The sequence below is a fragment of the Giraffa tippelskirchi genome, chromosome 9 (genome assembly GCF_054371585.1).
Source record: "Giraffa tippelskirchi isolate mGirTip1 chromosome 9, T2T-mGirTip1v1.2.pri, whole genome shotgun sequence".
Classification (NCBI taxonomy): domain Eukaryota; kingdom Metazoa; phylum Chordata; class Mammalia; order Artiodactyla; family Giraffidae; genus Giraffa; species Giraffa tippelskirchi.
Genome location: NC_137283.1, coordinates 111,945,120 through 111,969,597, shown reverse-complemented (window position 1 = coordinate 111,969,597; position 24,478 = coordinate 111,945,120). Strand labels below are relative to the sequence as shown.

Genomic DNA, 24,478 nt, shown 5'->3' with positions numbered 1-24,478 from the left:
ATGAGATACTTTGAGATTATAAAAATATACCGCCCTTCATCATAGTTTCCATTTATTCATTAATTCTTTCACTATAGACTTACAAGCTTCAATTTTATTTGCAGTATTTTGCCATCATTATTTATTTTGATGTTCAAATTATTCCAGATTTGGTCACTAGAGTCTATTCAAGCTGCTTCTGAATCATTTTGACACAACCTCATCATTCACCATTCTTTGAACAACTTTCTTGCACAATAAGATGATCCAGGCTCATCTTACACTTTCCCTGAATTAGCCATTTCTCCAACAGGCCCTAGTTTACTGAGAATGGTATTCAGAGGCCAAAAAGTGGGTCCCAGGTTTGCTATATCTATCTACCGACATTGGAAACTCTTAAGTTCACACTGGTATCTCCAATTCCAATTCAACAATACATGATTCATTGTTTTCCTCCATCTTTTAACTCTTTTCTCCAACAGTAAGACACTAGGCTTCCATTATCCTTACTAATTCAGTCAACTGCCCTACTTCATACATAATCAATCTTCTGTCACTGATGTGGACCACTCACTGCATAGACACCCTATACCCCACTCAAGCTCTGTTACCTCACTCAAGTTCTGTCAAACTACTCTGAGCAACGACCACCAGCTTGCACAATGGACATCCTCCATATACTGCTCCAACTCACACACTCCATGCTGAGCTCCTCTTCCACACATACACCCTCCTTTAGCACATCCAAGCTCCAAAACCTCTCACTGGGCCACCACTATGCATGTGGACACCTGTATTGGTTAGGTGACAAAACTCCCTCTGTGAGTCAAGAAAGTGGATAGCTAATGCAGATGCTTTTTGAATGAATCACTCAGGAAGAGAAGAGGGAAAAGGAAGTGAAAAACAGAGACAGTATTAAAAATAGCAAACTACCTCTTTCAAAAACTATAAGTTTCTTTTACCTATAATCGCATTTACCCTAGAATGGATAATAGTGTAGATTAAGAAAATGAATTTAAGAACCAGAGAAGATTTTTTAGATTCTAGTTCCCCCACTAAGCAGCTGAATGATTTAAACAAGTTATTTAACCTCTTCCGTAAATAAGTACCTATATCATATGATTGGTATGAAAATAAAATAATCTATATAAAACAAAAGTATGGAACCTGACCTAAAGTTAACATGCAACAAATATAAGTTATTACCACTACTTTCTCTTTTATATCATCATTATTAAACAGATGCCAAAGAAGACCTATATACATGCATATAATTTTATAAGGCTTGCTGCTGCTGCTGCTGGTTAAGTCGCTTCAGTTGTGTCAGACTCTGTCCGACCCCATAGACGGCAGCCCACCAGGCTCCCCCGTCCCTGGGATTCTGCAGGCAAGAACACTGGAGTGGGTTGCCATTTCCTTCTCCAGTGCATGAAAGGGAAAAGTGCAAGTGAAGTCGCTCAGTCGTGTCCGACTCCTAGTGACCCCATGGACTGCAGCCTACCAGGCTCTTCCGTCCATGGGATTTTCCAGGCAAGAGTACTGGAGTGGGGTGCCATTGCCTTCTCCCTTTATAAGGCTTAGTTCTTAGCTTTTGTTAATTTTTGAAGGGATCACTGTCCCTGAAGACATTTTAAAACACCTATAGCATTTACCTTATGACTTATAACCAAATCTTTGCCTCTAGTCTAGCCTACATTTCAGACAAATTATTTCCTAAAACTTTGGCAGGATCATGTTAGTCTCCTGAAATAAAGTTATCAGTGGCTCCTGACAGCCTAGCAAATGAAAATTCTTCAATCTGGCAATCAAGGTTCCATGTAATATAACCCTAATCTACCTTCCCAGAATTATATCTCATGCCTCACCTACACAAAATTCCTGCTTTAACCAACTTTTCCATCTACTTGCCCTGACCCATATCTTGGCTAGAATGTTCATCTTCCTCATTTATTCCTATCAAAAATTTGCACGTTTTTCAAAGTCTAGATTAAAATCCACCTCCTCTTTAAAATCTCCCTTGACTACAGCAGCCAAATGCAAGCCCTTCCTCCCTCAAACTCCTGAAGAACTAGGTAAAACTGTTGATACTACAATTACAATAGTTTACAGGTACATTTATTATCTCCCCTGCTAGGCTGAATTAAGATCCCTTTGGAGACAGAACATATGTTTTTGATCTCCAAAACAACTACCACTTATTGAATATATATATACCAGTCACTATTTAAAACATATTCTTCACAACAGAGGTTTTATGAAGTTAAAGAGTCATTATCTCTATTTTTGTAAATGAAGATCTCAAGGCTCAAGAATGTTAGAAAGAGGCTCAAAGTCACATAGCTGGTAAGTAGCAAAATGAGCTTTTCCCAAGCATGTCTCATAAAAAATGAGATATACGGAATGAACCCTTGGGGAGGAAAGCTCTCAGGTCAAATAAGTTTGGAGGATTAACAAAGTTAAACCACTATATTTACCAAAGGGCTTCCAAAACCTTTAGTAAACTGCTGATATGCTTTATAAATCCCCAACAAGGCATTTGTTATATTTCCCAAATGTATTTGGGGATAAAACCCCAAGAACTATCGGCCTTACAGGATTAGTGTTCCATTCAGGAATGTGACAAGGGGCTATCTTTGCACACAGTAGGCACTCAATACACATTACTTAAATTTACTCCTCATACAAAAGTAACACACTAGGGTAACTCCATATACTAAATAATAAGGTAATGTCACTTCACTTAGAGCGGGTGGTCTCTAGTAATTACTCTACTGCATAGTATTCAAATTAAAAACTTAATTTTCCTTAGACAGGCTAAAGAGAGATTTTAAAAGCACTACCTGTGCCTTTATGATATGCATGAATCTTGACATCAATTCAGGACATTCAAGAAGGAAGTGAAAGTGGTCAAATATAATCTTGGGATTCCTAAAAGAAAAACATGCGCTGCTTGTATAAATGGGAAGCATTAAGTGACACATAAATTTAGATACACAGATATTGAAATAGAATAAAAATACATATTAACCCACACCTACTATACTCGTACTTGTCATTAAACATTTTTTAGATAATAACAGAAGTAATATTTTTCTGTTGAGATAAAAACTGTTAAGAAAGAAAAAGTTACAAGAGCAGTCCATTAAACCAAGAAAGTTTTACCTGTTAACAAAGCATTTTAAAACTTCATCATGTTTGCAGACAAATTCAATGAAACGGGGCGAAGTCATTCTGTGGAGGGTAAAAAACAATCAGAACACATAGACAAAAGTTGGTGATATGGTAAATTTGACTATGCATTGAATTCTAATCAAAAAAGAAAATGGGGTTTGGATTGTCTTTATAGACTCTGAGGCATGCCTAGTCAATTTACAATGTGAAATATATAAATATATACACATACTCAGATATAGATAATAAAATAACTTTTCATTAACAGATGATATAAAGTGACTTTTTAAAAACCTTGAAATTTTAAGTATCTCTCTGTTTCCAACATATAATTAAATGATCCTATAGAAAGTAACATTCACCATCCTACATGTTAATAACATATATGGGTGTTTAAAACTCAAATATTCTGTATTAATTCCAGATTAGTTCAATGAGTATCCTGAAGATTAGAATAGAACCAAAACAGCAAAGTATTATTTATTTCTGCAATTACAAAAAATTACAGCTTTTCTTCATCAGATACTGGGTTTTCTCTACTTTCTAATGCAAGTACCTGACTTAAGGCTTGGTTGGTGAGGCATCCACTTGAAAGACTCCAATAAACACAGTACCAGTCCCACAATTAGATAAAGAACCAGAATGCCTCCCACTGAGGCTCCTGTGTTTAGAGATTTTGGTTAACATTGGTAACTGACCATTTGGATCACTTGACTTTTACTCTTCTCATGCTTTATATTCCCACTCGTTTTAAATTCACCAGTAAAAAGTTAGTCCTCAAAACCTTTCCCAGGTGGCGCTAGTGGTAAAGAACCTGCCTGCCAATGCAGGAGATACAAGAGACGTGGGTTTGATCCCTGGGTTAGGAAGATCCCCTGTAGAAGGGCATGGCAACCCACTCCATTATTCTTGGGATTCCCTGGACAAATCAGAAGATTACATGATGACCATATAATTAAAGAGAAACAGAGTGTCTTGGGATGTAATTCATTCATGTCATGGTAGGGCCTGATAACTCAGCTGGTAAAGAATCCGCACGCAATGCAGGTGACCATGGTTTGATTCCTAGGTTGGGACGATCCACTGAGAAGGGATAGGCTACCCAATCCAGTGTTCTTGAGCTCCCCTGGTGGCTCAGCTGGTAAAGAATCCGCCTGCAATATGGGAAACCCAAGTTTGATCCCTGGGTTGGGAAGATCCCCTGGAGAAGGGAACGGCCACCCACCCAGTATTCTGGCCTGAAGAAAACTATATGGTCCATGGGGTCACAAAGAGTCTGACACGACTGAGTGACTTTCACTTTTCAAAACCCGAGTGCCGCTCCACCCTCAACCCCAGGCATATTATGTGCACTTTTTCTCTCTCCCTCTACAATGACCTCGCTGTGTGGCTCCAGGTGTGCCAGGTCATTTCCAGGTCCTAGAACTAATAAATCTTTCTCCCCTCAAAGGTTTCCAATGGTTATCGCTGAAGGACATCTGTGATCAGAATAAGAATCAAGGATTAGTCCAGCTACAACACTGGTTATTGATACGTGGAGACTGGCACATAAACAGTTGACATAGTCAGCAGGACTGCATGCTTGCCACTGCAGTAAATCAAGGGGAATGCCTGTTAGCTGCAGCTTGCTTACTACCACTTAACTCAAGTGAGTAACACAATCTGGGAAAACAGTACCACTTGCTGAGGGTCTGTCTTGCTGCAACATCCTCTTACATGGTGCCCATCGTGTGTTGCCTGAGGCATCCAACCCAAAAGGTCATGGATGCCATAATCCAACAATCTCCTCAGAGAAGTGTGATCGAGGCCATATGGTCTGATGAGATGGTGAGACCACTAATCATAAAGACCTTAATTGACTATTAATGTGTGTGAGGGTTCTCCATACCTCAAGGCCAAGAAGAGCCAAAGAGAGTGAACTGGATAGCAAGACTTATCACCACCACCAGAGGAAAGGCTCTGGCTAAAGGCACAAGAAGATTCCCTTAGGTGAGGAGGGGAGACTCCCACCTGCAACCACGGAGTCAGTAGGTTGTGCCTAGACTACGACTCCTAACCTAGAAGAGTAAAATAGCCTCACGATGGAAACCAATGGCACCACCAGAGAAGACTATGGACCCCATGTCACTACTTCACTCACTACCATTGCTCTTTGTCCCCTAACCCAATGGGACATTGAGTCCAATCCCTGGTATAGAGCTGCTAAAACATGAATGGACAAATAAAAATATTCTAAACCTCTGGTGCCAGTGCCCCCTAGGAACCCTGAGGATGTACACTAGCTCTTTGATAAACACAAACCTCCTGGCCACTTCCTGGGCATTATTCAATGCCATGCATACTAATATGCTAAGAATTTTATATTACATTTCAGAAGCCTGGGGCTTTTCCCAAGAGCCTGAGCATATGATGCTAATAGAGACAGACCACCATTCTGGAATGCTCCCTTGGGACACCCTGGAAAGGAAAGCCGCCACCTACAAAGGGGCTCACAGTGTTGTCATCTAAAATTTTCCAGTAACAACACATAAGATTAAGGTAAAAGGAAAAAAAAAACAAGAAGCAGAAACTGAGATCAAAAACTACTCCTTAACTGACAGAGGATAAGATGGTTGGATGGCATCGTTGACACAACAGACACGAGTCTGAGCAAACTCTGCGAAATAGTGAAGGACATGGAAGCCTGTCGTGTTGCAGTCCATGGGGTAGCAAAGAGTTGGACAAGACTGAGTGACTGAACAAGAAGAACAATAGTCTAATACATATCTTGAGCCACTTTCCACTTTCTCCTGCACAAGGCAGAACTAGGAAACATGCCTCATGAGGCTTCCCTGCTGCCAAATCAAAAGCTGACAGGGTTATCAAGGCTGTGAGTGAGGAAAGAAAGGGACATGAGAAGGCAAAAGGCCCCCAGACCCACCAATATTCATTACCAGGGCACTGCCTCCCCCCACTTGGGTATTTAATGCCTGACCCCATGCCAACTTTTCCATCACAGTGATCACTGCTAAGGCTCACTGTGAATGAAAAATATTAAGATGAGGCCCATCTCCTACTGCGCAAAACTGGCATGGTCCAACGGGTTCATCATGTCCATGACCAAAGTGACCAAATTGACTGCCTCTTCACTTTTAACCCTGGATAAGCCCCATTTGACTCTGAGTCCAGAAAATTATTTTTACAGGACACTCTCCCTAAGTACAAGGTAGCCCTACTACCTTTCATTGGGATACGAAAACCATCCAAAAGGCACTAAGAATCCTAGGAGGAAACTTACATTCTTCCTCTGTCCCTGAAGATGTTAAGTCTTATCATGTCTTTGAAACATAAATACCCAAGAAGGTAACTAAAACTCTGCCCACAATCACCAGAGACTGAAGGAAAAAGTGGGAGGGAAAGAGGCCTTTTAAAATATAAACTGTTGTAAAATCTCTCTTACTGAAAATCTCGTCCACACTCTCCTGAGGACAACTTGCCAAAGACAAATACAAATCTTAGAAGTCTTTTCTCCACAAATGCTAGTAAAAAGCTCTAGTCACAGGAGCAGGTAACCTTAACTTGTTCCATCTACCAGACACAATCTGGACTCAAAGGTAGTCTATAAAATAGTAAGTTGTATATTGTTTCAACTGATTCATAGGGAACATTTTGGAATGGAAACTATAGGGTGGTTCTGTCTGGCTGCATGTTTCTGTATGCCTATGGATACACATTACATGCAAGTGACTTTTTTTCTCTCTGGATAGTATTGACAAAATTAATTTGTCAAAAAGCTGTATTTAATTGGCTTAAAAATAAATACTATGAATTAAGTATTCTGAAACTTAGTAATACAAGAACTAAACCAAACATTTTTCAATTCCATGTGATCTGGGATAATCTTCTATAAATAAAAGGTAGTTTGTTTATTAGTTCAATTAAAAGTCATGTCTCAAATTTATCAATATTAGATATAATACAGACATGTAGCTTTTATTCTACTTGGGTTTACTATTCAAATAAGTTCATGTTATTTAGGTTACAAAATTTGTCAGCAAGAAAACTTACTTGGGATGATGACCAATTTTGCCTAATGTCTCATGAGACTTTCATGAGTAATCTAAACATAATTGTTAAGAACAAGTGATTTAAACAGATATAAGTAGAATAAGAGTTTAGGTAAACTTTTCAGCAATAGTTATGTTTTGTTGTTGTTGTTCAGTCGCTCAGTCATGTCCAACTCTTTGCAACCCCATGGACCGCAGCACACCAGGCATCCCTGTCCTTCACCATCTTTCAAAGCCTGCTCAAACTCATGTCCATCGAGCCAGTGATGACATCCAACCATCTCATCCTCTGTCATCCCCTTCTCCTCCTGTCTTCAATCTTTCCCAGCCATCAGGGTCTTTTCCAATGAGTCAATTCTTCACATCAGGTGGTCAAAATATTGGAGCTTCAGCATCAGTCCTTCTAATGAATATTCAGGATTGAGTTCCTTTACGATTGACTGGTTTGATCTCCTTGCAGTCCAAGGGACTCCCAAGTCCAAGGGACTCCCAAGAGTCTTCACCAACACTACAGTTAAAAAGCATCAATTCTTCGGTGCTCAGCCTTCTTTATGGTCCAACTCACACATCCATACATATTTTATGGAATGTCTCCTTAAAAATAGTTTCCCAAATCTCTTTGGTGACTTGAAACTTCAGAGTTATGCTAAGTTAAATGATGGAAAATTTATTGAATATCTGGGTCATTTCCAAATAAGGTAAAACATTAATACTGAACATGGGTTTATCCACTTTGAGCTTTTCATTACAGAAGGGCTAATGATAAATTTGCTTCTCCTTAGTAAACATGTCTTGTACCACACTGAAAAATTATACTACAAGGAAGCATGTGCTTCTAGAAATTATGAAACTTATTCATAAAATTGCCAATACAAAGAATGCTGATATAGCAGGCAGCTTACAGTTGCTTGCTTCTCAGTTTTCACTAGAAAGTAAAGTTCTGAAGGGTTAAGAATTCTGATTAATATATGTAATTTAAACTAGTGAAAATAACAGAGGAACTGTCTCTGAATGCAAGGAAAGTAGTATGTGTTTTGGAATAAGAAAGGTATGAGGTTGTTAATATTCAGTCACTAAGTCCTGTCCGACTCTTTGCAACCCCATGGACTGCAGCATGCCATGCTTCCCTGTCCTTCACTATCTCCTGGAGTTTGCTCAAACTCATGTCGGACACAACTGAAGTGACTTAGCAGCAGCAGCATACCCATTGAGTCAGTGATGCCATCCAACCATCGCGTCCTGTCACCCCCTTGTTAAGAGAATTTTAAGTAATTTTGTCCTAAAGTAAAGCTGGTTATTTCAGAAGAGGAAAGAGGGAAATGAAGAACAAAATGATATAGAAAAGACAGCAAGGTGGAAAGATATAGAATGAGAGGATTTTACCTTGTACTGTCAGGCTGGCTAAAGTTCAACTGTTATCCTAAGGTTTTTTTTTTTTTTTTTCCCAACAAGCTTTATTATCAATAATATGTTTATATAATTTTTTTCAACTGCTAAAAGGACAGTTTTCCTGCAGCATCTGTCTGCTGCTGATAGAGAAAGAGATTGTAAAAGGTTTTCCTTTACCCTCTAAGTAATCTGGCTAGAAAAGCAAGGATTTTGTATTTTATCAAAATAATTTCCTATATTTCGTGCTGTCTTTAAGTGATTAAGTGAAACTCAGTCATATCCAACTCTTTGTGACCCCATGGACTGTAGCCCACCAGGCCCCTCTGTCCATGGAATTCTCCAGGCAAGAATACTGGAATGGCTGCCATTTCCTTCTCCAGGGGATCTTTCTGACCCAGGGTTTGAACCTGGGTCTCCTGCATTGTAGGTGGACTCTACCATCTGAGTCACTAGGGAAGTCCCATGCTATTTTAGTCAGGTTATTTGATTATTTAAGAAAAAATGAGTCTTCTCAATAGGAAGAGTTAAGATTTGCTCACAACAATGTAAGTATCTGCATTTGCCTTTAAAATCATCTGTCACTTTGGTTAGGTAGATAATTAAGTATCATTTCATAGTGATCTGTGATCCTATTTAGTCGTGTCTAAAATCTTTTTAATATTTTTTGACAAACTTCCCCAAATCAAATTCTAAACGAAGTCTTTTTGATCTAGAAGTAACTTCTGGATTTTTCAAAAGGCCCCTGGAACATCTCAAAAGATAAGTTTTCTCTCCTTATAAAATGAGAGACATTAAAATAATTAAGCTTATCTGATACATTAAACATCAGATAAGAAATAATGTTAAACCTCCTTTACCAATATCCTCATCTGGATATGTATTATTAATATGTGTTCCAGAAATAATACGAAATTCCTAAAACTCTGATATGTAATGTTATTCATCATAATTCCAGCTATCATATTAAAATGTTGTGTGTCACGGAAATAACCAAATTCCCCTGTCAATTGCATTACAATGAACTCGCATCACATCTTTAACCACTGGCATTTTTCAAGTCTTTTCCCAACTACAGACAGTTATTGTTTTACTCTGATGCTTTTGCAAAGGTGCTTTGTCTTTAAGGAGATTCATGGAAAGGACTCTGACAAATACAAGCTTCTAATAATTTTCATATCCTACCACTGAACTGGGTAAGCATTTATAGAGCTCTAAGGGAAAACCAGATTCATAACACTGCTAACCAAAGATCAATATCAAGAATTATACAGGACTTAATGAGTTCATGAAGGATGATTACAACTTTAATGAATTTTTGTTTGAAACACCGCTAGTTCTTCAATATTTTGCTTTTCAGACTTACAGAAACTTTTCCTTCTACGCAAGCGATAACTCAACAATTTGGTAAAGCATACCTCTGTGAACGAACATGAAACAACTATTTTTTCTCCTAACCTGATCCCTCCAGAATTTGGAAACTCTCTGGGTATCCTTATTTTCATGGCAATATAGTTACTTGCATAAGTTCAGTAACAATCTGTTCTCCTTGTAACACAATACAATCAAAAACACTGGTTATACTGCCAAAGTTTTGACTGGTATGTCTCCCTTTGACAGAAGAATGTATAGACTCTGATATGACCAGACAACTTTAGGGAACTAAGGGTGTTAATTTTATGAAGCCAATAAAACTGTGGAAAAATCAACCTGGTACCTTGCTTACAGGGTTCCTGGCAGAGTTACCAGGTAAGTAAGGAAGGTCACTTCCTGGCAGGCCCAGAAACTTCAAGATATTTTGGGGACCTCAAGAAGACAGGAATTCACCCAAATCTATAGGTACTGCAGGCAAAATGTGATGGTGAGTCGTTGGCTTGGCTTCTTAGCCTCCAGAGGCTTTTAAACGTTCAATCTGAAGTTCCTTATGAAAAGTTCTGGCAAAGCAGACATAAAGGAGCCTAAATGACCAATCACTATTCTTCCTCTACTATATAAATTACCAGGTCAAGTTTAACAAAACTAGATTTACTGTGCAAACATACTAGTCTTACTTAGATTATCTCTGATAGAAATGAGGGCAACAGTAAAGAGAAAAACTATATTTCAATGGAAAATTACAGTACACCCTTGTAGATATCAGATTCTAGTCCTCTCAACTGTCTTTGAGGTTTTTTTCCTACCTGTAAACTAAACTGGATACTGAATTTTCATTTCCTCCAGTATCTAGCTAAAATTCTTCAAATTAATGTTTCCAATTTTTCTCCCACCCTTCTTACTTGGAATCACTGAGAACTAAAACTGCTCCTTTTCCAAATTCATATAAGATAGATTAGGACAACTTGATGTAAAATTCAGAGAAATAACCACAACAGCTCATATATGGACAACCTTCGTGGCTATTGCTTGATGGGCCACTAAGAAAAATTACCAGATACATTCAAACTGCAAACCAGGAAAATATACCAGATTGCCTCCACTTTGTCCACTTCAAAGATGACTATCTCCAATAAACACAATTCCAGGTCCACAACTAGATAAAGAGCCACCCCTCATCTCCAAGCTCCTTTGTTTCAGAGATCTTGATTGATTTTGGTAACTGAAGATTTGAGCCATTTGTGTTTTCTCATGCTTTGAATTCCCACTCTTAATGTTTTAAACTCACCAATAAAGAGTGACTTTTCGAAACCCCAGGCCTCTACCTTAAACTCCAATAAAAACAGAACCCCAAGCCCTCAAGCTTTCTTTCTACTGGCAACCTTGCTGTGTGGCCCCAGGTGTGTCATGTAATTTCCAGGTCCTGTAAGTAATAAACCTTTTTTTTTTTTCCAAGGTTTCCTGATGGTTATTGCTGAAGGGTGTCTTGCGATCATAATAAGAACCACAAGGGCTGCTCCAGCCACAACACTGGTTACTGATAGGCAGAGATCAGCACACAAAATAAGCAGAAACTTTCTTACCCTGGAGGCATCTGACAAGAACAGCACATGTAAAAAGCTTGAATGACAGCACTTAGCCGGTTAGCTGTCATAGAAATAACATCCTGACAGTCTGCACTGGCTTCCTGTTTCCCTCCAAGAGCATCTGGTTTAGATTCCCCTGTGCCAGTGGACAGATTTTCATAGCTCCCAGGTCCTGGAGGTTCAAATGGAGGAATGGAAGTACCATCTTGATCTTGGCCTTTTTGTTTCAGCAAAATAGAAGTGATATCCGTTGAGTCTTTTTTGTTTTTCATCAATTCTGTAGCTATTAAAACTAGCCATTCATCTAATGAGTGCCAAAGCAATTCAAGAGGCTAAGAAAAAAAGAAAAGTGTTTTTTTTTAAAACCATCATTCTTAAACTGCAGGAAAAAAAAAGAAACCCACTCAGACAAATATTATAAGAGAGAATATTTACTCTAGATACTTCTATTTTCTCCAGTTTATGTGACTGCAATGCCTTAAGTAACAAAAATATAAATGTCATATAATTAATTCATTTATAGCAAAAGCTTATTTTGCATTTATTTATTCCTTGGGATAAAAAAAGGAAAACTAAACTCTAACAAAAAAATTTATAAGCAATCTTCCTTCTTTTAAAAATTTTCAACTAGTTTCAAAGCCATAATTACTTTTATGAGTACAATTCCCTAAAATCTTTACTGTATTAATGTGTCGACTGTTTTTAATTATGTTGCTTTTCAATTTAAAAAATAAGTATTCAAAAAGAACTTAATAAACAATTTGGTTTACTGCACTTTTTCTTTACATGTAATCTCCGAGATTTTGAAAATTTAAGACAAGAAATTTTAGATATCACAGCATTTACAAATACACATACACACAGAGGCATACCCAATCACACACAATTCATCACTAATAATAGTAATTATCAAATATTGGCTAGCAAATCCGTAATTTGAAGTAAAGATTAACAGCTTAATAAAAAAGAAAATGGGAATAAACAGTTTATTATTTCTACACTATCTAAAATATTCCTTTTGAGAATAATGAAATGTTTTTTGTAAATAAATAGCAAATGAAAATTTATCTTTAAAATATTATGTGATCACAAATGCTACAACAGGACTAAGGACTGGAGAAGATGAAATACATACATCATCTCTAGTAAATAGTTTTTAACAGAAGGAGAAATATAAATCCCAACTACTATTAAAAGACATGCTACTGGGGATCTAATGTACAGCATGATCACTACAGTTATCAACACTGTATTGTACAATTAAAAGCTACTGTGAGAGTAAAGCTTGAACGTTCTCAGCACAAGAGCAACAAAGTAGTGATTATGTGAGGTGAAGGATGTGCTAACCAAACTTAAAAGATTTTGCAATACATACTTGTATCAAATCATCACACTATACCTTGAAGTTACTCAACATTTTATATAACACTTACAGCTCAATAAAACTCATAGGAAAAAAAGACCTGCTAGAACATTTTAAAACCCAAATAAAAATGAACAGTGAAGGCACAGGAGGGCAGAGGAAGTAGTAGTTAAATGGTCTTTCATTCCCACACTATTCTCAATATTCCTAATGAGAGTGATAAATTGTATTCCTACAAATGAATATAAAAATTAACCTTACTTTTTGATTCTTATGATCACAGAATGCTACAAACTAGATATCTGCTTCTGAAAGACCCACCCTTAACTATTTCAAGTAAAAGATTCTTATTTTTTAAAGGCCAGTATTATAAAGAGATTATACAACCATATTTAGAACTTTTCTAAAGTTCTGTTCTGCCAAGAAATTCTTTCTAATTATTATCTAATAAATCCCACCACCATTACCTTCAGCCTATCTTCAGATTCCCAGAACATCCTCTTTTTGAGACTATTCTACTTATTGAATCAGCAAACACTTAAATCACCCCTAAGTTTTCACTTAAATATTAAATCAAAAAGCAAGAAGGAAAAAACCCTTCCACCATCAACAAAAAAACAGTTCACTCATTCAACATATATTTAATTAATACAGCCTAGGTAAACAGGTTCACAAAGTGAGAAACTAATTTCTGAGAAACATTTTCTGAGGTTGAAATGAGTACCCTTCTCTCCCACAAATAAGGCTTTTCCAAGACTTAGGAGTTGGGTGCCTAACTTCTTAAAGGATGGCTGAACTGCTTAAAAGAAGGCCAAGAAGCACCAGCAGTCATCAATACTAACATGGTACCTTCACTGAAAATGTCTTAATCATGATCCAGGTTGGGTCTACAGCTTCTCTTCGTGAGAAAAACATTAACCCTGCTATAAAACATGGAAAAGAACTTTTCATGTCAGCAAAACTATTTTAGCTTTACATCAAAAAAATAAACGCCCTCCAAAGAAAGAACAGGTGGTGACGAAAAACTGCTTCAAGCAAAAGGAATAAATGTCCTCTATGTGAGAGTAACAAAACTCAGAAAATCCCCACACTGGATGGAGATGAAGGCTAAGGCAGGAAGCGATACCCACTGCTCACGTGTGGATGAGAGCACTGAGCCTGAACTGCAACCATCCTATTCTCAAAAGCTGACAGCCTGCAAAAATCAAAGGTGAAGTCTGAATAATTCCAGAAATAATATCCAAAAAAGCTGATCTGTGTAAAAATGACAGTGACAATAACGATACTGAGAAAAGCTAGAAAGAGTTTTCAATAAAGTAGCACAGCTGAGAATTAAAAGAGAATGAGGAAAAAAAGTAGAGAAGTAGTCAGTCATCTTAGGCCTTTCTTTATTTTCTCTTTTTCTCACTGTATATTTCTCCATTTATATGTGCACTAAAATGAAATCTCAACCTTAAAGCATTTTTACCTAGGGAGTTGTCCCTTTGAAGACTTGTTCAGAAAATTCATTCCTCAATAACAAAAAGAATGCTGTGAAAATAACTTTAATTTCTAACTGGAGTAGCAGTCACAGACAAAAAAGATTAAAATAAATTTTAAAAATTAAATAATTGCAAACCATATCTATTCATAAATAATACTGATAAAAACACTAGATAAACAGACCCATGCCTACAACTGTTACAGAAAAATTAGTCAATGGCTATGGAAAATATTAGGCTTCTTGGCACTATGAAAATAATACTTCATTTCTTATTACTGAGTTGATTTTCACCACAGAACTATAGTCTACCTATTACATCAATGATTTGACAATCATACATGATTTTCAAAACATTTCAAATTAACAAGTCAAAGCTATAACATAAAAATCCCAAACTTGTTGGACAATTAAAAAAAATTCACAATCCATGTGCCAAATTAGATACAAATTTGACAAGAAAGCATTATTAACTTAAATTCATCAGTAGTATTTCGAAATTCTGTTAGTCTATTCTCACCTCATAATGTCAAATGCCATAATCCAAAAGATAAGATCTTAAAGTTAAAAGTTTCTCAATCTTTCTCAGCTTCCAAATTTCTCCAATTATAATTCTATGAAACCATTAATAGTCACAGTTTACCACTCACAAAAAAAGAGTGTATCAGGATTCAAGAAGCCTAAACTGTCTTCCTCACGCTCACCCTGCTTCAATAACCAGAACTACCTTCTCCTTCAGATGTTTCAAAGTTTGCAAGGCTCTAGATAAAAATCTAACACTGAAAGAATGGCTAAGTGTTAAGATTAACTTAAAGTACTTCTAAGATAAATCAGAAAACTAATAACAGGATGTTAAACAATTTCACCTACTAAAACCACATGGCCTATAAACCCACTCATTCTTAATGGAAAACCCATTAGCTAATCCCAACAATAAAGTGACATGTTAGAGTACCTAGTTAATGAAACAGAAAGTAGGGATCAACTGCTACCTTAGACAAAATGTGGTAAAAATTAAAATGGTATTTCCAATCTTACATTGTAGCAACTCAGCAGATGGTTCAGATTTTTATTCATCCCACAATGAACAGAAGACATTAAATATATGGATCACAATGTAGTTTCTATTTTTTATCCTTGTAAGTGGGAGGGCAGATCATTTTGCCATCCTCCAAAGAGTCCACACAATTAATTCATAAAATTAGACAGAAAGAAATTAATTCCTTAAGAGCAACACTTGCTAATGTTTTAAAAAAAATTGATTGAGTTTTGTAACAAAAATGTTTTACCAAAGAGAAAGGTCAAAATTTAAGAGAAAATAAGTGGTCAGAAACAAAAGCAATTGTCAATGACACACAAAAAAAATTCCTCAAGAAGAAAAATAAAGATACTAACAAATGAAATAAAATATAAGTAAAGAACTTTATATTAGGTTGATGAAAATGTAATTGTGATTTTGGACCATGAATTTTAAATCATTATAACTAGGCTCAAAAACATCTTTATTAATCAAAATAGGAACCATTACAATCAACACATTTTTGCCAACGAGAAATAAGTTTTTTAATCCCTTTAGTGTAAAAACCCGTGCTTCCAGTTTGGATGAACTCCTGAAAAGCATCTTCTGCCTCCAGCTGGTTGTGGAAGTGTTTTCCCTACAAAAGTTGTTGAGATGCTTCAAGTGGTAGTCGGCTGGCGAGAGGTCAGGTGAACACGGCAGATGAGGCAAAACTTTATAGTCCAATTCGTTCAACTTTTGAAGTGCTGGCTATGCAACATGTGGTTGGGCACTATCACGGAGAAGAACTGGAGCCATTCAATCGACCAATACTGGTTGCAGGCATTGCAGCTTTTGGTGGATCTCATCGATTTGCTGAGCATACTTCTCAGATGTAATGGTTTCACCAGTATTCATAAAGCTGTAGTGGATCAGACCAGCCACAGACTACCAAACAGTGACCATGACTTTTTTTTGGTGCAAATTTCTCTTTGGGAAGTGCTTTGGAGCTTCTTCTTGGTCCAACCACTGAGCTGATCATCGTCAGTTGTCATATAAAATCTACTTTTCATCACATGTCATAATTAGATCAAGAAATGGTTCACTGCTGTTGCACAGAATAAGAGAAGACAACACTTCAAAACGACAATTTTTTTGATTTTTGGTCAGCTCATGAGGCACCCACTTATTGAGCTCTTTCATCTTTACAATTTGCTTCAAATGCCGAATGACTATAGAATGGTTGACACTGAGTTCTTTGGCAATTTTTTTAGTAGTAGTTTTAAGTGGATCAGCTTTGATGACTGCTCTCAATTGGTCATTGTCAACTTCTGATGACCAAACACTATGTTCATCTTCAAGGCTCTCGTCTCCTTTGCAAAACTTCTTGAACCACCACTGCACTGTACATTCATTAGCAGTTCTGGGCTAAATGCATGGTTGATGTTGCAAGTTGTCTCTGCTGCTTTGCAACCCATTTTGAACTCAAATTAAAAAATCGCTTGAATTTACTTTGTGTTTAACATAATTTCTATAGTCTAAAATAAATATAAATAGCAAGTAATGTCATTAGCAAAAAAACATAAAGCGAGAAACGTGCATTAAAATCATCTATAACATAACCACATTTATTTAAGAAACTATTCCAATATCAAACAGCAAAGTGCAACCATGTAAAACCACAATTACTTTTGCACCAAACTAATATATTATATACTTCATTGATATATAACAATGAAAACAAAGAGTCTGGATTTCATAAGAGAAATGCTAAAATAAACAATGATATCTTTTTCTACTATGTTTTATCTGTACTGACTGGCTGGGTAGAAAAATAACATTTAAATCAAGCACTAACTGCCTACAAAGAGGTTACTTATTAGCACATAATTATTTTCTGATATCATTAGCAATACGTGGCAAATTGAAATCATAACAAAACAAAGACAATAATAAATATAATCTATACTCAGTTTATCTATAGTGACTATATCTATATTTGGTTTGATTGTTCACCTATCATTACAGATGAATAGAAGAACAAGCAGAAAAATCAATCGGGTAGATTTAGTAACTAACAGCATGAGTCATACAAGAAACACATTAAGAACAACTTCTTGTAATGTGAATGAATGAGCAGTAAAACCCACTTATCACAGCACTAACAAAACAGATCAATAATTCAGATTCAAATTTTACAAAGACAGGAAATTATCTCTTCTAACCACTATTAAAGGAAGTGATACACCGAAAAGCTAAAATATGAATTACAAGATGCACAACTTCCTTCTTCCAGGAGATGGCACAATGGGGGAAAAAAGATACAGAGCTGAAGCAATACAAAATACATTAAGAAAATATCTCAATGTTTCTTAACTTGACGTTATCCCAGAAATTGCTAGTAAACCTAATAAATTAAACTTACTTTAAAAAACATACACACACACAACACACATGATAATAAAACCTAAATAAAAACTGGATGTTTTCTCTCTTTCTGAATTAGACATTTCTTTTTAAAAAATCGTGATGGCTACATTTAAGACCTATAATCCAATTTTTTAAAGTAGATTTAATTAGATTTAAACATTAAATATCTTTACTCTTAGAATAAAAGACTAGTGGAATTAAAATTTCACTTGTAAGAGAAACATAGAAAGCTCACCAACTGACTTGCTGCTGATTAGACAGAAGAAAGGGGAAAGGTCTTAGTTTAAAAAATGTCAGTCACAGGTATAAACCAAAGTTACATACTGTTCAAGAGGTTTCTGATTAATGAATGTTTACTTTGTCAAATTCATCTCTTTTACATCTATCTTCCTAACAACATCATATACTTTTCTGACCTTGAACACCTGGCTCCTTGGAGTTTTATTCCCATTGTAGCCCATATCAATTCCATTACTGGGAGAGGATGGACCAATTCGAAAGACATGACAAAATATCCTCACAATCCTTAAAAGGCTCTTCATTTGAGCATCGTAATTACTAGATATGCTGAAAATAAAAATTAAAATATGAACAGATTAGGTGAAGTAAAACAAATTCATCTTAAAATACTTACTTTAAAACATTTTTAATACACTTACCATCTGTTTGATAATTTAATGAGTAAAATTTCTTTCTTATCATGATATGGGATGGAATGTTTTGTTTACCAGAAAGTTAGCAAATACACATTATTTGGATTGTATATGAATGAGTTATTAGCTTTTAAGCAACTAGAATATATCAATGATCAAAGTATAAAATATGAAGAAAATCACCACTATAGAACAGTATATTTATACATTAAACTGATTCTTTAGAACTCTGAATATTTTGAAACCTTCAACATAAGTTATCTTGTATTACAATGGTTACACAAAAGCAGAGTAAAGAGCTGCATAAACATTTGGGCAGAATGGTATGACTGCCTTTGTACAGTTTTAATCATCAAAGCTTACCCTACCTTCCTCAGTTCATTAAAATCTTCCTTTATGGTATTTTTGGGTATCTTCTAACATTGAGAAGGAAATGGCAACCCACTCCAGTACCCTTGCCTGGAAAATCCCATGGACAGAGGAGACTGGTAAGCTACAGTCCATGGGGTCACAAAGAGTCGGTCGGACACGACTGAGCGATTTTCTTTCTTTCTTTCTAACGCTGAAAACAATGATTAGTAATGAAGAAATAGCAAATGCCTATTCTAAGTATTCTGGTTTGATAAGTGAAAAATTAGAGGGTAGCCTCTATTCTGATGACAACTGAACCAAAATTTCATGACACTTTAATTTCAACATTCATGCTGCTTCTTCATTCTAAAAATTATTAAAGATAATAAATAAAAATTAACTATCAGTTACAAGTGTTAGTAAAATATAACAGCTATTGCCATCCATACTGTATTTGACTAGGATAGCTACAACACATTAGCAAAAGGTTTTGTTTTAGTAACTGTGGATCTAATGCGTATGGAATCGTTAATTTAACTTGCACGGATTTTTACATATTTGCCTTTACAAAGTTGCTTTTAATTCTACAACATAAGACTCTTGAGACTGACAAAGGAAAAAAGGAATGTTGTTAAAACTAATATTTCTTTCTTTTCTTGTGTTGCAGCTATTGCAATGTTAGTTCTAATGACTCTCAAATTCTTCTGAGAAAGATGTGAATTCAATTTTCCTCAGTGAAATTACCAAATATATAAATCTTTGCTTTAAGTACTCGATCTAGAGAACTTCATGAGTTAATCCTAAGGTAAGAAGTATTTTTCTTATACAATGAAGTATGAATATCATCAATGATTAACATAGTTTAATAATAGTCATTATACACTCAATGAGGACCAGCAGTGGGACAACTAGGGTACTGGGCACGCCATCCAGCTACGCTGAGTGGCTAAAGGCATGTCCCTGATAGTTCAGTTCAGTTCAGTCGCTTAGTCGTGTCCGACTCTTTGCGACTCCATGAACCACAGCACATCAGGCCTCCCTGTCCATCACCAACTCCTGAAGTCCACCCAAACCCATGTCCATTGAGTCGGTGATGCCATCCAACCATCGCATCCTCTGTCGTCCCCTTCTTCTCCTGCCCTCAATCTTTCCCAGCAACAGGGTCTTTTCAAATGAGTCAGCTCTTTGCATTAGGTGGCCAAAGTATTGGAGTTTCAGCTTCAACATCAGTCCTTCCAATGAACACCCAGGACTCATCTCCTTTAGGATGGACTGGTTGCATCTCCTTGCTGTCCAAGGGACTCTCAAGAGTCTTCTCCAACACCACAGTTCAAAAGCATCAATTCTTCGGCACTCAGCTTTCCTTATACTCCAACCCTCACATCCATACATGACTACTAGAAAAACCAAAGCCTTGACAAGATGGACCTCTGTTGACAAAGTAACGTCTCTGCTTTTTAATATGTTGTGTAGGTTGGTCATAACTCTCCTTACAAGGAGTAAGCGTCTTTTAATTTCATGGCTGCAGTCACCATCTGCAGTGATTTTGGAGGCCAGAAAAATAAAGTCAGCCACTGTTTCCACTGTTTCCCCATCTATTTGCCATGAAGTAATGGGACCAGATGCCATGATCTTAGTTTTCTGAATGTTGAGCTCTAAGCCAACTTTCTCACTCTCCTCTTTCACTTTCATCAAGAGGCTCTTTAGTTCTTCTTCACTTTCTGCCGTAAGGGTGGTGTCATCTGCATATCTGAGGTTATTGCTATTTCTCCCGGCAATCTTGATTTCAGCCTGTGCTTCCTCCAGCCCAGCGTTTCTCATGATGTACTCTGCATATAAGTTAAATAAGCAGGGTGACAGGGCCTGACAAAACATAGTCCACTGGAGAAGAGAATGGCAAACCACTTCAGTATTCTTGCCTTGAGAAACCCATGAACAATATGAAAAGGCAAAAAGATGTGAACTGAAAGATGTACTCCACAGGTCAGTGGTATCCAATATACTACTGGGGAAGAGCAGAGAAATAGCTACAGAAAGAATGAAGATGCTGAGCCAAAGCGGAAATGATGACCAGCTGTGGTTCTTTCTGGTGGTGAAAGTACAGTCCAATGCCATAAACAACAATACTGCAAAGGAACCTGGAATGTTAGGCCCATGAATCAAGATAAATAGGATGTCGTCAAACAGGAGATAGCAGGAGTGAACACTGACATCTTAAGAATCAGTGAACTAAAATGGATGAGAATGGGCGAATTTAACTCAAATAACCATTATATCTACTACTGTGCACAAGAATCCCTTTTAAAAAATGGAGTAGCCCTCACAGTCAACAAGAGTCTGAAATGCAGTAGTTGGTTGCACTCTCAAAAATGACAGAATGATATCGGTTCATTTCCAAGGCAAATCATTCAGCATCACAGTAACCCATGTCTATGCCCCAACCACTGAAGAAGAAGCTGAAGAAGATGAAACTGAATGATTCTATGAAGACCTACAAGATTTTCTAGAACAACCAAAAAAAGATGTCCTTCGCATCATAGGGAAGTGGAATGCAAAAGTAGGAAATCAAGAGATACCTAGAATAACAGGCAAGTTTGGCCTTGGAGTAAAACTCAGTAGTAGCCCTAGTACTGGAAAAGGTCAGTTTTCATTTTAATCCCAAAGAAAGGCAATGCCAAAGAATGTTCAAATTACCATACAATTCCACTCATTTCACATCCTAGGAAGGTAATGCTCAAAATCCTTCAAGCTGGGCTTCAGCAGTATGTGAACCAAGCATTTCCAGATGTACAAGCTGGATTTAAAAAAGGCAGAGGAACCACAGATCAAATTGCCGACATCCACTGGATCATAGAAAATGCAAGAGAATTCCAAAAAAACTACTTCTACTTCTGCTTCACTGACTATGCTAAAACCTTTGACTGTGTGGATCACAGTAAACTAACGAATATTCTTAATGAGATGGGACTATGAGACCACATTACCTGCTTTCTGAGAAACCTGTATGAAGGACAAGAAGGAACTGTTAAAACTGGATATGGAACAACAGACCGGTTCTAACTTGGGAAAGGAGTGCATCAAGGCTGTACATTGTCACTCTGTTTATTTAACTTACATGAAGAGTACATCATGCAAAATGTCAGGCTGGATGAATCACAAGCTGGAATCAAGATTGCTGGGAGAAATAGCAACAACCTCAAACATGCAGATGATACCACTTTAATGGCAGAAAGTGAAGAGGAACTAAAGAGCCTCTGATGAAGGTGAAAGAGAAGAATGAAAAAGCTGGCTTAAAACTCAATATTCAAAAAATGCAGATTACGGCATCTGGTCCCATTACTTCATGGCAAATAGATGAGGAAAATGTGGAAACAGTGTCAGATTTCATTCTCTTGGGCTCCAAAATCAATGCAGATGGTGACTGCAGCCACAGAATCAAAAGACACTTGCTCCTTGGAAGAATAGCTATGACAAACCTAGACAGTGTATTAAAAAGCAGAGACATCACTTTGTCAACAAAGGTCCCTGTAGTCAAAGCTATGGTTCTTCCATAAGTCATGTATAGATGTGAGAGTTGGACCATAAAGAAGGCTGGGCACCAACGAATTGATGCTCTCGAACTGTGGTGCTGAAAAAGACTCTTGGAAGTCCCTTGGATAGCAAGGATATCCAACCAGTCAATCCTAAAGGAAATAAAGCATGAATATTCATTGGAAGGACTGGTTCTGAAGCTGAAGCTACAATACTTGGGCCACGTGATGGGAAGAGCTGACTCACTGGAAAAGATCTTGCTTGGGAAAGACTTGTTGGGAAAGAGTGAGGGCAAGAGAAGTAGGCGACAGAGGATGAGATGTTTGGACAGCATCACTGACTCAATGGACATGAGTTTGAGCAAACTAAGGGAGATAGTGAAGGACAAGGAAGCCTGGCATGCTGTAATTCATGGGGTCACAAAGAGTCGGACATGACTTGGCGACTGAACAAGAACAAGAAATAATCTAATATAAGATTATTAGATTATATGAATATTACTTTACCCAGTTTAAACTTCTTCCAAGCTAAGACACTGATCTAAACAATGTCATTTTTTGCTTTCCAACCTGTGAAATATCTTTCATATTATACAGAAAGATCACAGAATCCAAACTTCATCACAAACTTCTCCAGCTCATCATAAAATGGTAATTTCTTCCCAAGCAACCAGGTCTCAATATAAGAGTTAAAAAGTTAATTTAACTTTTTAAAAAGTTAATTTAACTTTTATATTGTGAATTTCCTAATTCAAAGCCCTGTCAACCTACTTACTTTTGGTTAATATAAGAGTATACTTTCATTCAATGTCTTATTTAGCAAATAGCTGTGATTTCTCTTTTACGAAGATAGCACACTGATAACTATCTTCACCTTCAAGCATAAATATATAGGAAGCAAGATAACTCACTTATTTAGTGAAATACAACACTACGTGCAAAAGGGCCCTCATTAAATATTTATCTTTAACAAATATTCCTAATATCAGTTAGACAAAAGGCTATCCATTTTTCCCAAAGTATGCTAAAGAACATCTCAATCGTTGCTAATTAATAATACATAATTGTATTATTTTAAATAAAATTTCATTTAAAATGGCCAAAATTACATCACATCGTGAGTTAAGAAACATAAAATGATTCACAAATAAATGAACAAAATAAAGACAATCTGCAAAAAGTACCATTAAACTAAACTGGCAGAGAGGGATGATTTGTATTTGAGGTCTTCTTAAGAAACTAACCTGGTAGCTGTGAGATAGTAGAAAAAATAGATATTGTCTTTGCCCCTCTCCCCACTTTCCTGGTATGAAGCTCCTAAAACCCTTACAATTTCCAAACTGATAAGTACACTAGGAGCATCTTTCGTTCTCACATTGGGTCTTTGACCCCAGTTCCTGACACAGAGTTCCTAAATCCCCTGGGACTTCTTGGGTGAAACCAGTATCTTTTGTTGTAATGAGGCAACTATTACTGGGTTTTTAGATGGGGGCTAGTTACTAGAAAGACTAAGTAATGATTAGAAGCTTGGAATTTTCAGCTTCAATCTCCATTCTCCAAAGAAGGGTAGGGGCTGCAAATGGAATTAATGATTAACACATCTATGTGATGAGACTTCCGTATAAAAAACAAAAATATGGGGGGTTCAGTAAGCTTCCAAGCGTGCACACACATATACGTAGTGCAAGGGTGACATACCCCAACTCTATGGCAACTCCTGTACTCTGGACCCTTTTAGACTTCATTCTATGTATCTATTCATCTAGTTGTTCATCTGTGTCCTTTATTATGCGCTTCCCAGGTGGCGCTGGTGATAAAGAACCTGCCTGCCAATTGAGGAGATGTGGATTTGATCTCTGGTTTGGGAAGATCCCCTGGAGATGGTCACAGCATCCTTTAACAAAGTGAAAAAAGTGAAAGTCGCTCAGCCATGTCCGACTCTTTGCAACCCCATGGACTGTACTATCCATGGAATTCCCCAGGCAGAATACTGGAGTGGGTAGCCATTCCCTTTTCCAGGGGATCTTCCCAACTCAGGAATCAAACCCAGGTCTCCCACATTGCAGGCAGATTCTTCATCAGCTGAGCCACAAGGGAACTGGTAAACAAAAGTAAGTGTTTCCTTGAATTCT

General features: G+C 36.9%; 1 protein-coding gene across 20 annotated transcripts in view; it reads right to left on the bottom strand.

Moving 5' to 3' along the window:
- Positions 1-24,478, bottom strand: part of HACE1 (HECT domain and ankyrin repeat containing E3 ubiquitin protein ligase 1) — a 122,441-nt gene that overhangs the window by 45,943 nt on the left and 52,020 nt on the right. For all 20 annotated transcript variants that reach the window (XM_081529339.1, XM_081529348.1, XM_081529354.1 and 17 more), the window contains 4 exons: positions 18,229-18,379; positions 11,540-11,874; positions 3,142-3,210; positions 2,820-2,907 (listed from right to left, as the gene is read on the bottom strand). In XM_081529339.1, the coding sequence (XP_081385465.1) occupies positions 2,820-2,907; positions 3,142-3,210; positions 11,540-11,874; positions 18,229-18,379 (643 nt within the window). The remainder of the gene's footprint in view (positions 1-2,819; positions 2,908-3,141; positions 3,211-11,539; positions 11,875-18,228; positions 18,380-24,478) is intronic.